The 18347-nt window shown below is 40.6% G+C and overlaps 1 protein-coding gene across 1 annotated transcript in view; it reads left to right on the top strand.

Moving 5' to 3' along the window:
- dync1i1a (dynein cytoplasmic 1 intermediate chain 1a) overlaps positions 1-17296 on the top strand; it is a 71286-nt gene extending 53990 nt beyond the window's left edge. Inside the window, exons 11-13 of the mRNA XM_080787067.1 lie at positions 8729-8775; positions 8889-9014; positions 16359-17296. Coding sequence (XP_080643193.1) covers positions 8729-8775; positions 8889-9014; positions 16359-16469 — 284 coding nt within the window. The 3' untranslated portion in view covers positions 16470-17296. The remainder of the gene's footprint in view (positions 1-8728; positions 8776-8888; positions 9015-16358) is intronic.
- Positions 17297-18347: the final 1051 nt, after the last annotated feature.

Below are 18347 nucleotides of genomic sequence, written 5' to 3'. Positions count from 1 at the left end.
AAAATGATGAGAAACGAGGATAACTTTTTTTTTCAAAATTTCAAAAAACATGGGCTATAACCCATCGTTTTTTTCATTTTTTCATTTTTTTCAAATCCTCAAAAATGATGAAAAACGGCGTGCTATAGTATGCCATACAATATGGGCTATAGCCCATGGTCCAAAATGATGAAAAACGAGGATTAAAAAAAAGAATAATAATAAAAAAAACGATGGGCTATAACCCATCGTTTTTTGTTTTTTTTTCAAATCCTCAAAAATGATGAAAAACGGCGTGCTACAGTATGCCGTACGATATGGGCTATCAGACGAGCGTCTAAAAAATTGATAAAAAACGTCTAAAAATAGACGTCTAAAACACATCTAAAATAGACGTGTTTTAGACGAGTGTTTTAACGAGGATTCAAAAAAAATTAAATAAAAAAAACGATGGGCTATAACCCTTGGGTATGAGAGGCTAACGGTGGTTCTTATCCGACGATATGGGCTATAGCCCATGGTCCAAAATGAAGAGAAACGAGGATAACTTTTTTTTTCAAAATTTAAAAAAACATGGGCTATAACCCATCGTTTTTTTCATTTTTTTCAAATCCTCAAAAATGATGAAAAACGGTGTGCTATAGTATGCCGTACGATATGGGCTATAGCCCATGGTCCAAAATGATGAGAAAATAGGATAACTTTTTTTTTCAAAATAAAAAAAAACATGGGCTATAACCCATCGTTTTTTTCATTTTTTTCAAATCCTCAAAAATGATGAAAAACGGCGTGCTATAGTATGCCGTACGATATGGGCTATAGCCCATGGTCCAAAATGATGAGAAACGAGGATAACTTTTTTTTTCAAAATTTCAAAAAACATGGGCTATAACCCATCGTTTTTTTCATTTTTTCATTTTTTTCAAATCCTAAAAAATGATGAAAAACGGCGTGCTATAATATGCCGTACGATATGGGCTATAGCCCATGGTCCAAAATGATGAAAAACGAGGATTAAAAAAATAATAATAATAAAAAAAACGATGGGCTATAACCCATCGTTTTTTGTTTTTTTTTCAAATCCTCAAAAATGATGAAAAACGGCGTGCTACAGTATGCCGTACGATATGGGCTATCAGACGAGCGTCTAAAAAATTGATAAAAAACGTCTAAAAATAGACGTCTAAAACACATCTAAAATAGACGTGTTTTAGACGAGTGTTTTAACGAGGATTCAAAAAAAATTAAATAAAAAAAACGATGGGCTATAACCCTTGGGTATGAGAGGCTAACGGTGGTTCTTATCCGACGATATGGGCTATAGCCCATGGTCCAAAATGAAGAGAAACGAGGATAACTTTTTTTTTCAAAATTTAAAAAAACATGGGCTATAACCCATCGTTTTTTTCATTTTTTTCAAATCCTCAAAAATGATGAAAAACGGTGTGCTATAGTATGCCGTACGATATGGGCTATAGCCCATGGTCCAAAATGATGAGAAAATAGGATAACTTTTTTTTTCAAAATAAAAAAAAACATGGGCTATAACCCATCGTTTTTTTCATTTTTTTCAAATCCTCAAAAATGATGAAAAACGGCGTGCTATAGTATGCCGTACGATATGGGCTATAGCCCATGGTCCAAAATGATGAGAAACGAGGATAACTTTTTTTTTCAAAATTTCAAAAAACATGGGCTATAACCCATCGTTTTTTTCATTTTTTCATTTTTTTCAAATCCTAAAAAATGATGAAAAACGGCGTGCTATAATATGCCGTACGATATGGGATATAGCCCATGGTCCAAAATGATGAAAAACGAGGATTAAAAAAATAATAATAATAAAAAAAACGATGGGCTATAACCCATCGTTTTTTGTTTTTTTTTCAAATCCTCAAAAATGATGAAAAACGGCGTGCTACAGTATGCCGTACGATATGGGCTATCAGACGAGCGTCTAAAAAATTGATAAAAAACGTCTAAAAATAGACGTCTAAAACACGTCTAAAATAGACGTGTTTTAGACGAGTGTTTTAACGAGGATTCAAAAAAAATTTAATAAAAAAAACGATGGGCTATAACCCTTGGGTATGAGAGGCTAACGGTGGTTCTTATCCGACGATATGGGCTATAGCCCATGGTCCAAAATGATGAGAAACGAGGATAACTTTTTTTTTCAAAATTTCAAAAAACATGGGCTATAACCCATCGTTTTTTTCATTTTTTCATTTTTTTCAAATCCTAAAAAATGATGAAAAACGGCGTGCTATAGTATGCCGTACAATATGGGCTATAGCCCATGGTCCAAAATGTTGAAAAACGAGGATTAAAAAAATAATAATAAAAAAAAAAAACGATGGGCTATAACCCATCGTTTTTTTCATTTTTTTCAAATCCTCAAAAATGATGAAAAACGGTGTGCTATAGTATGCCGTACGATATGGGCTATAGCCCATGGTCCAAAATGATGAGAAAATAGGATAACTTTTTTTTTCAAAATAAAAAAAAACATGGGCTATAACCCATCGTTTTTTTCATTTTTTCATTTTTTTCAAATCCTCAAAAATGATGAAAAACGGCGTGCTATAGTATGCCGTACGATATGGGCTATAGCCCATGGTCCAAAATGATGAAAAACGAGGATTAAAATAAAATAAAAAATAAAAAAAACGATGGGCTATAACCCATCGTTTTTTGTTTTTTTTCCAAATCCTCAAAAATGATGAAAAACGGCGTGCTATAGTATGCCGTACAATATGGGCTATAGCCCATGGTCCAAAATGATGAAAAACGAGGATTAAAAAAAAAAAAAAAAAAAAAAAACGATGGGCTATAACCCATCGTTTTTTTTTTTTTTTTTCAAATCCTCAAAAATGATGAAAAACGGCGTGCTACAGTATGCCGTACGATATGGGCTATCAGACGAGCGTCTAAAAAATTGATAAAAAACGTCTAAAAATAGACGTCTAAAACACGTCTAAAATAGACGTGTTTTAGACGAGTGTTTTAACGAGGATTCAAAAAAAATTAAATAAAAAAAACGATGGGCTATAACCCTTGGGTATGAGAGGCTAACGGTGGTTCTTATCCGACGATATGGGCTATAGCCCATGGTCCAAAATGAAGAGAAACGAGGATAACTTTTTTTTTCAAAATTTAAAAAAACATGGGCTATAACCCATCGTTTTTTTCATTTTTTTCAAATCCTCAAAAATGATGAAAAACGGTGTGCTATAGTATGCCGTACGATATGGGCTATAGCCCATGGTCCAAAATGATGAGAAAATAGGATAACTTTTTTTTTCAAAATAAAAAAAAACATGGGCTATAACCCATCGTTTTTTTCATTTTTTTCAAATCCTCAAAAATGATGAAAAACGGCGTGCTATAGTATGCCGTACGATATGGGCTATAGCCCATGGTCCAAAATGATGAGAAACGAGGATAACTTTTTTTTTCAAAATTTCAAAAAACATGGGCTATAACCCATCGTTTTTTTCATTTTTTTCAAATCCTCAAAAATGATGAAAAACGGCGTGCTATAGTATGCCGTACGATATGGGCTATAGCCCATGGTCCAAAATGATGAGAAACGAGGATAACTTTTTTTTTCAAAATTTCAAAAAACATGGGCTATAACCCATCGTTTTTTTCATTTTTTCATTTTTTTCAAATCCTAAAAAATGATGAAAAACGGCGTGCTATAGTATGCCGTACAATATGGGCTTTAGCCCATGGTCCAAAATGATGAAAAACGAGGATTAAAAAAAAATAAAAAATAAAAAAAACGATGGGCTATAACCCATCGTTTTTTGTTTTTTTTTCAAATCCTCAAAAATGATGAAAAACGGCGTGCTACAGTATGCCGTACGATATGGGCTATCAGACGAGCGTCTAAAAAATTGATAAAAAACGTCTAAAAATAGACGTCTAAAACACGTCTAAAATAGACGTGTTTTAGACGAGTGTTTTAACGAGGATTCAAAAAAAATTAAATAAAAAAAACGATGGGCTATAACCCTTGGGTATGAGAGGCTAACGGTGGTTCTTATCCGACGATATGGGCTATAGCCCATGGTCCAAAATGAAGAGAAACGAGGATAACTTTTTTTTTCAAAATTTCAAAAAACATGGGCTATAACCCATCGTTTTTTTCATTTTTTCATTTTTTTCAAATCCTCAAAAATGATGAAAAACGGCGTGCTATAGTATGCCGTACAATATGGGCTATAGCCCATGGTCCAAAATGTTGAAAAACGAGGATTAAAAAAATAATAATAAAAAAAAAAAACGATGGGCTATAACCCATCGTTTTTTTCATTTTTTTCAAATCCTCAAAAATGATGAAAAACGGTGTGCTATAGTATGCCGTACGATATGGGCTATAGCCCATGGTCCAAAATGATGAGAAAATAGGATAACTTTTTTTTTCAAAATAAAAAAAAACATGGGCTATAACCCATCGTTTTTTTCATTTTTTCATTTTTTTCAAATCCTCAAAAATGATGAAAAACGGCGTGCTATAGTATGCCGTACGATATGGGCTATAGCCCATGGTCCAAAATGATGAGAAACGAGGATAACTTTTTTTTTCAAAATTAAAAAAAACATGGGCTATAACCCATCGTTTTTTTCATTTTTTTCAAATCCTCAAAAATGATGAAAAACGGTGTGCTATAGTATGCCGTACGATATGGGCTATAGCCCATGGTCCAAAATGATGAGAAACGAGGATAACTTTTTTTTTCAAAATTTCAAAAAACATGGGCTATAACCCATCGTTTTTGTCATTTTTTCATTTTTTTCAAATCCTCAAAAATGATGAAAAACGGCGTGCTATAGTATGCAGTACGATATGGGCTATTAGACGAGATGCACGTCTAATAGCCGGCTATTGCTCAGTGGGATGGTCAAAAATTATGAAAAACGAGGATTCAAAAAAATAAAAAAACATGGGCTATAACCCATCGTCTTTTTTTTTTTTTTTTTTTTTCAAATCCTCAAAAATGATGAAAAACGGCATGCTACAGTATGCCGTACGATATGGGCTATCAGACGAGCGTCTAAAAAATTGATAAAAAACGTCTAAAAATAGACGTCTAAAACACGTCTAAAATAGACGTGTTTTAGACGAGTGTTTTAACGAGGATTCAAAAAAATAATAATTAAAAAAACGATGGGCTATAACCCTTGGGTATGAGAGGCTAACGGTGGTTCCGTGGCTCAAATGCCGAATAAATAATGTGTGGGCCTTGATATGAAAAGGGTTTAAAAACCACAGTTCTACAGCTGCGATGGAATTGAATATGTATTCGTTCATATCGTATTATATATCCCTTGTGGCTCATCCCTTGGACCAGCAAGACTTTAGGTTTAGGATAATATTTTCTGTCTGTCTGTGTATAGTGCCCGGAAAAGTTTCTCTTTCTCACCCCTTGGAGTTCTGCTGTCAGTCCTGTTATATTTGATGCTCCAGCTAATCTCTTCGCTGATTACTGTCTTTCCTAGTGCCGTGATCCCCCCCTTTTTCAAACAAGAAAAAGCAAAGAAAAGAAAAATGTACAGAAAGTGCTAAAATTGTGTTTTTATGTCGTCATTGAGTACCCTTGGTGGGGTGGTGATCAGCTTGAACTGAAGCCACACCCACAGCTGTTGTTGTACGATAAGGGGGGTAGGGGGGTAGGGGAGGGGAGGGGATGATATCGTGACGTCACTATATCACTGTCATTTTGATCGGGCCTTTTTGACCTGGGCCTCGATTGGGCCTTTTGAGAAAGACATATTATTTGAACATTCTAACCACACCTGGGGGTCTATTCGAGTAATGTTAACTCCATAGACACACACAAAAAAGAAGAAGTACAAAACAATCTTTAACCTCTCCTCTGTGCTCTCGGCATATCTCCTCTCCTCTCCTCTCCTCTGCCCTTTGCATCTACGTCCAATCCGACAATCAAACAGCTTTTCCCCCACGGCTATCCGGCTGACCCTGACCCTTCACTTCTATCCTCCACTCAGAGTCATATGGACTCTTGACTTGTGCTCTGAACTGACCTGAGCACTTGAACTCTCTGCACTTTATGTGTAATGTATTCATTATTCAACATTGCACAATGTTGTTTTTGTCTTGTCCCTGTTTTGAACCTGTCCTAATGTTGTAACCGCACTCTGCTGCCGTCCCACCAAACTAAATTCCTAAAACATGTTTAGTATAGGGATGTGTCCCGATCACGTTTTTTTTTTTTGGCTCCAGATCCAGATTCTGATCATTTGATTTTGAGATAACGATTTCTCCCGATCCGATCTTTTATATTTACACTTATGCCATGTGAGAAATGTATGTCACTCCAGTCCAGTCTGTTGTTGCCTTTCAATTATTCAAAGGCAAAAATATGTGACTATACTTTTATTAGAACTATTAGAAGGACTGTCATTGTGGATTTTGTGCTAATATAATAAATAAATAATAAATATTATACGTTAACTTGAAAACTTTAGTTTAAGTTATATATTTGGATTATTATTATTACGAAACATACCACATTAACCACTTCTGCCCTATGCATTTCGGCCATTTGAAAATAGTCGATCTACAAGCTCCCCCCCCCCCCCCCCCCCCTCATACAACACAAATATTGTGTCCCATTGGAAATGCATTGCGAGCTTGCATCAGCTATATATACATCTCATACAACAAGCACACGTCAGTCTGCTGTAAAGGTGTGAGCGAGGCCTACAATACGTCTACATTGCAGTATCGATACTTTTACTTAAGTAACACATTTGAGTACTTTTCCCACCACTGCATACATTGTGCTAATGGCTGCTTTCAGTCCACACACACGGCACAGTAGGAGCGTAGATGATACGTTTATTAGCATGCTTCCCACAACCCAACAACAACAACAGGCCTTGGATGAGTTCATTATTGACGGCCTAACTCTGCTAACAATGTGCTTCATAAAAAAACATTCGCTTAGACAGAGACACACACACACACAGTCAATTTAATTGCAACAGCCTCCCATTGTTACCGTGGTATTAACACGCACGCACACACACACACACGCACGCACACACTCATAATGGCACTGCAGTACGCCTGGTTCTCATTTCGCACACACGCACGCACGCACAACGCAGAGAGAGCTCATTTAGTTTGCTCAGTTCTGCTGGAGTCGGGCGGAGCAGTGGAAGCCAGCAGACTAATGACAGTCAGCCATATGTGGTCATATAGCTCTGAAGCTGTGCATTAAGGAGACGTGATGCCAATGGACCTCTGTCTCCACTGCTGACAAGCCTGACATGTGTCAAGCTCAACCTCGACATGACAGGGAAACCATATTTATGATGGCGGCGCTTCAGGCTGCACCAGCCATTAAAAAGAAGGTGCACTGGCTGTGTGTGTGTGTGTGTGTGTGTGTGTGTGTGTGTGTGTGGCTGCTGCCAAAAGAGCGTGCCCGGATCATCACCATAATGACCGTCGCATAATGATTGGATTGTTTGTTGCGTGTTGCCATGGGTGACTGGCTGGGATATCCGCAGTGAGCGGTCGCTGCATGGGGTTGCTGGGGTAACACCAGTGGTTCTCACCCCCAAAATAATCACAATTGAACCGGGGACCCTCACCCTGAGAAGCACTTGGAATTGTATAGGAGTTCAGTTGAGGTATTACAGTACATCTAGTTTTTGCATGGGGGGGACATATGGTGAAAACAGCCGATCTACAAGCTCACAACACCTCGGAATGCAAGGCGTTGTGAGCTTGTAGATTAGCTATTTTCGCTCACTGTCACCTGGGGGACCCTCACAAAATATTTGAGGACCCACCTGGGGGTCCCGACCCACTAGAACCACTAGTGTATACTACTGTAGTTTTTTTTTTTAATGTTTCTAGGTAGTATCGTCTCTGCCAGGCCGAAGGCCATGGCCGCCGTCCGACCAGCCATGTGTGTGTCCGTCCGTCCGTCCGTCCGTCTGTCCGTCACTTTTCTAGTTGTGTACTGTGCATACATTGTTGTGAACGTAATGACGTTTATTTAGCTCCCTCTGCAGCTGACTAAACAGGAAATTAACAAAACCTAATATTTTTTAACACAAAGCAACTCTGCCTCATCAAAGTCGGTGTCGTGGCTTCATGTCGTCACTTTACTTGCATGAGAGGGGGAGAGGTGGTGGAGTTAGCTGCTTCATCAGACAAGAGGGGGGGGGGGGGACCCTCACAAATGGACTTAGGTGGTTTCCTCCCGACACTATGGGGGGGGGGGGGGGCACTACGAGAGTACTTACAGTGCAGTTCTATAGAATACAGTTGAACTATGAATAGGATTTATGGCCCGATTACATTGGCTCACTCACAGAATGATTGCTCCATAACGTCTATATTAATTATGATTGTGGTTGCGAACGCAGTGAGCACTAACTATATGAGACCTAGCAGAACATGTCTGTCTGTCTGTCTGTGTGTGTGTCACGCTGTAACACCACCCGCCCGCAAAAACACAAAAACTTAACTTAAAAAAAAACGTAACTTAAAAAAAAACGTAACTTAATTTTTTTTAACGAAAAAACTAAAAGAAAAACTTTTTTAAAATAAACTTTTTTTTTAAAATAAAACATACAAAAACACAAACGCACACACGCTAAAAAATAACTTTAAAAAAAAAACTTAACTTTTACGAGCTGCGTTCGCTTCACGCGTTCGCGCGTCTTACTTTTATATTTCTCTGTCCTGTGTTAACGTCGCCAGGTCCCGACAGCCAGCGTCACCATCGAGGGGAGCGTCTGTCTCTGTATGTCTGACTCTGTCTTGTATTATGTGTTCGCCAGGTCCCGACAGCCAGCGTCACCATGGAGGGAGCGTCTGTCTCTGTATGTCTGACTCTCTGTCTTGTATTATGTGTCGCCAGGTCCCGACAGCCAGCGTCACCATCGAGGGAGCGTCGGCGCTCAACAGAGTGCGCTGGTCGTCCGGCGGGAAGGAGGTGGCGGTCGGCGACTCGGAGGGACGCGTGTGGGTCTACGACGCCGGAGAGGTGAAGCATAATCATAATCATATTTTTTAAAATATATTTTTTATCCCACGATTTTGTAACCCATTTTTCCCCCCGCTGTGTCAATCATCTAATGTGATCCTAGGCTCTACACACCCTCCACCAACCTAGTCCCCCATATATGGGGGACAAGGGGAGAGCAACGGACTTGGGGGAATTACTGTATGACTTTATTTGTTTAAGAACTTAACAATCAATTCACTAGGAAAGACCAAGCATCAGACATAGGAACCCTTTAAGATGGTTTATTGAATGAAGGAGTAGGGTACTTGTGGTCACAAATGCAGAGGCTTGAAGTATGCATGCGGGGTATGGTCGTCTATGGTGCGCCGCATGCGCAGCATGGAGTGCGCAGCATAAACGGCCATGTCATGGAATACATGGTGAAGCAGCATGGTCGTCTATAGATGCGCCGCATGCGCAGCATGGAAGCGCATCATAAACGGCCAAGGCTTAAAATACATGGTGGAGCCTGCATGGTCTCCCATGGACGCGTCGCATACGAAGCACGGGACGCGAGGGATGGCCAGGCATGGAATACATGGTGAAGCGGCATGGTCGTCTATAGATGCGCCGCATGCGCAGCATGGAAGCGCATCATAAACGGCCAAGGCTTAGGATACATTGTGAAGCCTGCGTGGTCGCCTAGAACGCGTCGCATGCGAGGCATGGGACGCGTGGGGTAGACGGCCAGGGCGTGGAATACATAGTGGAGCAGCATGGTCATTTATGGATGCGCCGCATGCGCGGCATGGAATGCGCATCATAAACGGCCATGGCTTAGAATACATTGTGAAGCCTGCGTGGTCGCCTAGAACGCGTCGCATGCGAGGCATGGGACGCGTGGGGTAGACGGCCAGGGCATGAATACGTGGTGTGACCAGAGGTTCGAGGGGGCGGACCCAGATACTTTGGCTTAGGGGTCGAGGCGTGAGCCTGAGTGGTATAGTAGAACCCCCTCTGGAACCTGCAGATTAAGGAGAAAGGGAGGGAGGGTGGGTTACAAGAAACTGGCACAAGGCATTTTTGACACTTGAGTTTAAGTACCCACGGTTATGGGCGAGGTAGGAGTGGCCAGGTTAGTTGGAGGTGGGTGAGTGGTTTGCATGGTTGGCAAGGGTGGAGTTTGGTTGGCAAGGGTGGAGATGGCAGGCAGGTGGGTTGTCTTCTGCTTGGCCAAACCTCCCGAACCTTAGTTGTTCCAACTCCATTTGAAAAATACATTCTGGATGTAACACTTACAAGCCGAAATGGCTCAGTTGGTAGAGCGTCAGACTGAAGATCTAAAGGTCCCTTGTTCAATCCTGGGTTTCGGCAGTTGAAATGAGCTACAGAAAACCCTAGGACTCTCAGGCTGATCTCATTGGGGGAAAAACTGTATGACTTTATTTGTTTAAGAACCAACAACAAATTGAAAAATACATTCTGGATGTGACACTGAGCCACTGGCTCCAGACAATTCACACTTATTTTTTGTTTATTTTGTTCTTCTGTAAACTCATAAAGTTTTTCACTCTGTGAGATCAGCCAAAGAGTCAAAGGGTTTTCTGTACCTCATTTGAACTGCCGAAAGCCAGGATTGAACCAGGGACCGACCTTTAAATCTTCAGCCTAACACGCTCTACAAACTGAGCTATTTCAGCTTGTAAGTGCCACATCGAGAATGTATTTTTCAATTGATTGTTATTTCCTGAACAAATAAAGTCGTACAGTATTTCCCCCAGTGAGATCAGCCTGAGAGTCATAGGGTTGTCTGTACCTCATTTCAACTGCCGAAACCCGGGATTGAACCAGGGACCTTTAGATCTTCAGTCTAACGCTCTCCCAACTGAGCCATTTCGGCTTGCAAGTGTCAAATCCAGCATTTATTTTTACATTGACTGTTACTTGTTACTTCTTAAACAAAAAAAACGCATAAAGTTTTTCATCCAGTGAGATCAGCCTAAGAGTCATAGGATTTTCTGTACCTAATTTCAACTGCCGAAAGCCAGGATTGAACCAGGGACCTTCAGATCTTTAGTCTAATGCTCTACCAACTGCACTATTTCGGCTTGTAAGTGTCACATCCAGAATATATTTTTCCAATTGATTGTTAGTTCTTAAACAAATGAACTCATACAGTTTTCCCCCCAGTGAGATCAGCCTGGGAGTCATACGGTTTTCTGTACCTCATTTGAACTGCTGAAAACCGGTTCCATTTGTACACTGTCAAAGTAACTATAACTTAATACTATCAACATCTATCTATTCTATAGTCCCTCTAATTCATACAAACACGCTGTGTGCTATATGAAACTTTGTTGAAAAACTGTATACAGAAGTACAAAGCGTTTCTTTTTTTTTTCATAGTAAACCTCTGCATGTGCCACAACCACCCATTTTAGGTCTTTTAGTCCTGTATGTTTACTCAACTGTCAGCATTGCCATGGATGTTTGTGTTTGATTTTTCTCCCCCCCTATATATGCGCACACTCTCGTGTCTCTCTCCAGCGGCCTCCACATGACTGTATACCACCACCGCCACCACCCGTCCCCGACTGCGCCTCTCATGTTTGGATGGGGTTTGTTTTCGGGGACTCTGGTTTTGGAACCTTAAGGGCGAGGGCACTACTAGCTTTAGCCGCGCTAAGCTAATTTTAGCGATCTCTCTGTCGTGTGGTAGCAGCGGGGAAGAGAGGCTCGGTTGAGTGTGTGGCCTTTCTGGGTTGATGCTAATGGAGAGTCATCAATAAAAACCCCAGTGGTTTTTACGACATGGGAGGGAGGGGAGTGTGTGTGTGTGTGTGTGTGTGTGTGTGTGTGTGAGTGTGTGAGTGGGGGGTGGCGTTATTTACTAGAGACCCCCCCCACCCCCTCACCCCCCATAAAGATGTTACAGCATGTGGAGAGAGAGAGAGACGTTAACAATTCCGCCCATAACAACTTTAGCCTACTAAATCTAATTTCCACAGTCTACTCTGCAAAGGCACATTTATTTGGTCAAACGCTGCTACCAGACTGCTACCATGTCAGGCAAGATATTGATGATGTGACGTGCATAGCAGCTATAGCCTACCCTCTGCTGTGCAGTGCAGCTCTCAGGGGGTTCAACATGGCTGCACCCCACCTCCTCCTCCTCCTCCTCCTCCTCCTCCTCCTCCTCCTCCTCCTCCTCCTCCTTCCTGTTTAATTACAGCCTGGATGTACAGTGGTTGCAGCTTGGGTGGCAGCCATGGCTTATACATCTCCTCCCACAGAACAGGACTTAACCCATTCTGACCTGAGATCAGATTCAGACGAGGTTTCCACTGGACACACACTGGTCTGATGAACCCATTCTGACCTGAGATCAGACTCTAAAAATGTCAGTCGTTCTTCGAATTTTTCAAAAATAGCAGACCTACAAGCTCGTAGCGCGCCACTCGGTGGCGCGATATGAGCTTGTAGATCTGCTATTTTTCAATAGCTAAAGCATAACATGATGCCAACACCAAAATGGGTGCCCGGTCAGAATGGGTTAACGTCTTATCACTCAAAGTGCAATGTGGGGCCGTTGCCATTCGAGTGTCTTAATACTTTGGTTGTGCGATGGTGTCTCAGGCGCAGACAATATATAATGTAGATCGACAAGCTCACAGCCCGTCCGTCGTGAGCTTGTACATCTATTTTTGAGGTTCAAATCCTCAAAAATGATGAAAAACGGCGCGCTATAGTATGCCGTACGATATGGGCTATAGCCCATGGTCCAAAATGATGAGAAACGAGGCTAACTTTTTTTTTCAAAATTTCAAAAAACATGGGCTATAACCCATCGTTTTTGTCATTTCGTCATTTTTTTCAAATCCTCAAAAATGATGAAAAACGGCGCGCTATAGTATGCCGTACGATATGGGCTATAGCCCATGGTCCAAAATGATGAGAAACGAGGCTAACTTTTTTTTTCAAAATTTCAAAAAACATGGGCCATAACCCATCGTTTTTGTCATTTCGTCATTTTTTTCAAATCCTCAAAAATGATGAAAAACGGCGCGCTATAGTATGCCGTACGATATGGGCTATAGCCCATGGTCCAAAATGATGAGAAACGAGGCTAACTTTTTTTTTCAAAATTTCAAAAAACATGGGCTATAACCCATCGTTTTTGTCATTTCGTCATTTTTTTCAAATCCTCAAAAATGATGAAAAACGGCGCGCTATAGTATGCCGTACGATATGGGCTATAGCCCATGGTCCAAAATGATGAGAAACGAGGCTAACTTTTTTTTTCAAAATTTCAAAAAACATGGGCTATAACCCATCGTTTTTGTCATTTCGTCATTTTTTTCAAATCCTCAAAAATGATGAAAAACGGCGCGCTATAGTATGCCGTACGATATGGGCTATAGCCCATGGTCCAAAATGATGAGAAACGAGGCTAACTTTTTTTTTCAAAATTTCAAAAAACATGGGCCATAACCCATCGTTTTTGTCATTTCGTCATTTTTTTCAAATCCTCAAAAATGATGAAAAACGGCGCGCTATAGTATGCCGTACGATATGGGCTATAGCCCATGGTCCAAAATGATGAGAAACGAGGCTAACTTTTTTTTTCAAAATTTCAAAAAACATGGGCTATAACCCATCGTTTTTGTCATTTCGTCATTTTTTTCAAATCCTCAAAAATGATGAAAAACGGCGCGCTATAGTATGCCGTACGATATGGGCTATAGCCCATGGTCCAAAATGATGAGAAACGAGGCTAACTTTTTTTTTCAAAATTTCAAAAAACATGGGCTATAACCCATCGTTTTTGTCATTTCGTCATTTTTTTCAAATCCTCAAAAATGATGAAAAACGGCGCGCTATAGTATGCCGTACGATATGGGCTATAGTCCATGGTCCAAAATGATGAGAAACGAGGCTAACTTTTTTTTTCAAAATTTCAAAAAACATGGGCTATAACCCATCGTTTTTGTCATTTCGTCATTTTTTTCAAATCCTCAAAAATCATGAAAAACGGCGCGCTATAGTATGCCGTACGATATGGGCTATAGCCCATGGTCCAAAATGATGAGAAACGAGGCTAACTTTTTTTTTCAAAATTTCAAAAAACATGGGCTATAACCCATCGTTTTTGTCATTTCGTCATTTTTTTCAAATCCTCAAACATGATGAAAAACGGCGCGCTATAGTATGCCGTACGATATGGGCTATATAGCCCATGGTCCAAAATGATGAGAAACGAGGCTAACTTTTTTTTTCAAAATTTCAAAAAACATGGGCTATAACCCATCGTTTTTGTCATTTCGTCATTTTTTTCAAATCCTCAAAAATGATGAAAAACGGCGCGCTATAGTATGCCGTACGATATGGGCTATAGCCCATGGTCCAAAATGATGAGAAACGAGGCTAACTTTTTTTTTCAAAATTTCAAAAAACATGGGCTATAACCCATCGTTTTTGTCATTTCGTCATTTTTTTTAAATCCTCAAAAATGATGAAAAACGGCGCGCTATAGTATGCCGTACGATATGGGCTATAGCCCATGGTCCAAAATGATGAGAAACGAGGCTAACTTTCTTTTTCAAAATTTCAAAAAACATGGGCTATAACCCATCGTTTTTGTCATTTCGTCATTTTTTTCAAATCCTCAAAAATGATGAAAAACGGCGCGCTATAGTATGCCGTACGATATGGGCTATAGCCCATGGTCCAAAATGATGAGAAACGAGGCTAACTTTTTTTTTCAAAATTTCAAAAAACATGGGCTATAACCCATCGTTTTTGTCATTTCGTCATTTTTTTCAAATCCTCAAAAATGATGAAAAACGGCGCGCTATAGTATGCCGTACGATATGGGCTATAGCCCATGGTCCAAAATGATGAGAAACGAGGCTAACTTTTTTTTTCAAAATTTCAAAAAACATGGGCTATAACCTTAGAGTATATATACAATAGAGAAGACACCCAAGTTCTCCTCCCGTCCACTTGCATTGAGTTGCTCAGAAGCGCATGAGGCGAATCCACTCCTCCTTCCGGTTTAGGAGCCCTGTGCATTCTGGATTTTTGCGAGCGACCGGCAGAGTGGACGGAGCCTAGTGCGCGTTCATGTGTTTGAGGGCAAAACCTTACCAAACTGCAATACCTTCTTCGGCCACTATGTCCATTGCGCTTCAGGATTTCCTCTGGGTGTCTTCTCTATTGTATAATAACTCTATGGCTATAACCCATCGTTTTTGTCATTTCGTCATTTTTTTCAAATCCTCAAAAATGATGAAAAACGGCGCGCTATAGTATGCCGTACGATATGGGCTATAGCCCATGGTCCAAAATGATGAGAAACGAGGCTAACTTTTTTTTTCAAAATTTCAAAAAACATGGGCTATAACCCATCGTTTTTGTCATTTCGTCATTTTTTTCAAATCCTCAAAAATGATGAAAAACGGCGCGCTATAGTATGCCGTACGATATGGGCTATAGCCCATGGTCCAAAATGATGAGAAACGAGGCTAACTTTTTTTTTCAAAATTTCAAAAAACATGGGCTATAACCCATCGTTTTTGTCATTTCGTCATTTTTTTCAAATCCTCAAAAATGATGAAAAACGGCGCGCTATAGTATGCCGTACGATATGGGCTATAGCCCATGGTCCAAAATGATGAGAAACGAGGCTAACTTTTTTTTTCAAAATTTCAAAAAACATGGGCTATAACCCATCGTTTTTGTCATTTCGTCATTTTTTTCAAATCCTCAAAAATGATGAAAAACGGCGCGCTATAGTATGCCGTACGATATGGGCTATAGCCCATGGTCCAAAATGATGAGAAACGAGGCTAACTTTTTTTTTTCAAAATTTCAAAAAACATGGGCTATAACCCATCGTTTTTGTCATTTCGTCATTTTTTTCAAATCCTCAAAAATGATGAAAAACGGCGCGCTATAGTATGCCGTACGATATGGGCTATAGCCCATGGTCCAAAATGATGAGAAACGAGGCTAACGTTTTTTTTCAAAATTTCAAAAAACATGGGCTATAACCCATCGTTTTTGTCATTTCGTCATTTTTTTCAAATCCTCAAAAATGATGAAAAACGGCGCGCTATAGTATGCCGTACGATACAGGTAGTCACGTGGTAGTCATTTTGTTCATCATAGGGATGGATATCATAATACAACCTCCTTCCCTGTGATGTGTTGTAGTTCCGTCAGTGAAACAACCTCCCTCCCTGTGATGTGTTGTAGTTCCGTCAGTGAAACAACCTCCTTCCCTGTGATGTGTTGTAGTTCCGTCAGTGAAACAACCTCCTTCCCTGTGATGTGTTGTAGTTCCGTCAGTGAAACAACCTCCTTCCCTGTGATGTGTTGCAGCTGTCAGTGGCCCACAGTGACGACTGGTCCTGCTTCGCGCGCACCCTGATGGAGATCCGTGCGAACCGAGCAGACGGCGAGGAAGAGGGTCCCGAGGAGCTGGCTTCATAGGATATAGACCCACAACAAGACCACCAACACAACGGGATTTTGGCGGATCAAACCCCTCAACTGGTGGCCTGGCACTCATCGAGCTGTCGGTGGGGGGGTGGGGTCATACGTTATAGTCCGACGTACCAATAGTCGTGGTGTCGGTACTATATTGCGTGTCAGACTGTCGGGACGTCGGACCAAAAGTTATGCACCCATAAGCTGTCGTAGCATGTGCTTCTCAACCTCCCCTCGGTTTTTTGTCTCTATGTTACTGGAACCACCTTTGTCCCAGACAGTGACATGCTTTCTTGTACTGTATTGACGCATTTTTTGCCTTCCTGTGTGAACACAAAAAAAAAATTGTCTTGATTAGGAAACCCGATTTATTTGACCACCCTCGTTTATTTGCAGTTACTTAAAAGTGACGTGGCGCTTGCCACTCGTGAGCCAGTATGAAGTGCAGTCTATTAGCCTTATATGAAGCCGTGTGTGTGTGTGTACCACTGTAACAATGTATTGCACTCTCCACAACAGAAGAAAACAGGGTTCATCATTGTGTAGTGTGTGTATTATAGCCTATTATGTTTACAAAAACACGTTTTGCAGTTTAGCGTTCTGTTGTGCATCTCTCTCTCTGTCTGTATTGCGCCCGAATGTGACACTTTTATGGGTTATTAATACAAATACATAGAGGTGAAATGAGCATGGTGACATAACACGAAGCTTGTTAAATGCTTTCATGTCCATGGACCCATTCGGTGACAGAAAAAAAAACACTCGAGTGGAAGTCTGGTTTAGCACAGCGCGTTGTCTTTTGTTTCTGGATTTCAGCAGCATTATTTAATGGGTCACAACGATGAATGAGAAGTATAATTGTAACAGAGTGCTTGCTGTTCACCGTGCTACGTTTGCCATTAAAGCATTGGCGGAGAAAACGCTAGACTGCTTTTTTTCTTCCGTGTGTGCATTGAACTGTCGCTTGTTAAAGCCGTCTATACTGTACATAATGAGCAACCTACTGTACAGTACAGTATGTGTACTGGACTGTACTGGGCCCATTTCAATGGAGGCCCATTTAAAAGGTTAGCAGCGAATTGGATCAAAGTTCAAATCATTTTTAAACTCGCTGCCAAAAGGTGGGCAATAAAGCCGTCTCCGTAGAAATAGTGTGGGCTCAGCCAACGCAGAGACCCAGCTAACATGTCCATCTGGGCCCAATTGGGTTTTGACATGAAATTGCGGAAATGGTAATTGCGGAAATTGCGAAATTGCGGAAATTGCGGAAATGGTAATTGCGGAAATGGAAATTGCCGAAATTTCGAAATTGCGGAAATTACGGAAATGTTAATTGCGGAAATTGCGGAAATTGCGGAAATGGTAATTGCAGAAATTGCGGAAATTGCGGAAATGGAAATAACGGAAATTTCGGAATTGCGGAAATTGCGGAAATGGAAATTGCCAAAATTTCGAAATTGCGGAAATTACGGAAATATTAATTGCGGAAATTGCGGAAATTACGGAAATGGAAATTGCGGAAATTGCGGAAATGGTAATTGCAGAAATTGCGGAATTGCGGAAATTGAAATTGCCGAAATTTCGAAATTGCGGAAATTACGGAAATGGTAATTGCGGAAATTGCGGAAATGGAAATTGCGGAAATTGCGGAAATGGTAATTGAGGAAATTGCGGAGTGTTGCAGAGGATTGCGGAGGATTTTTCTCCAAATTGCGGAGGATTTTTACAAGCTCAACAGAGCTTGTAGATCTGCTATTTTTCAATAGCTAAAGCATAACACCAAAAGGGGTTCCCGCTCCAAAATGGGTTAAGCATTTATTTCATATTTACATTTCAGCTCTGACATTTATTTCAGACATTGTTACTAGTACAGTATGTGCA

This window comes from Protomyctophum bolini, assembly GCF_963924005.1.
Source record: "Protomyctophum bolini genome assembly, chromosome: 17".
NCBI classification, from domain to species: domain Eukaryota; kingdom Metazoa; phylum Chordata; class Actinopteri; order Myctophiformes; family Myctophidae; genus Protomyctophum; species Protomyctophum bolini.
Note: the sequence above shows the minus strand (reverse complement) of the source record. Positions and strands in the feature narration are given on the sequence as shown.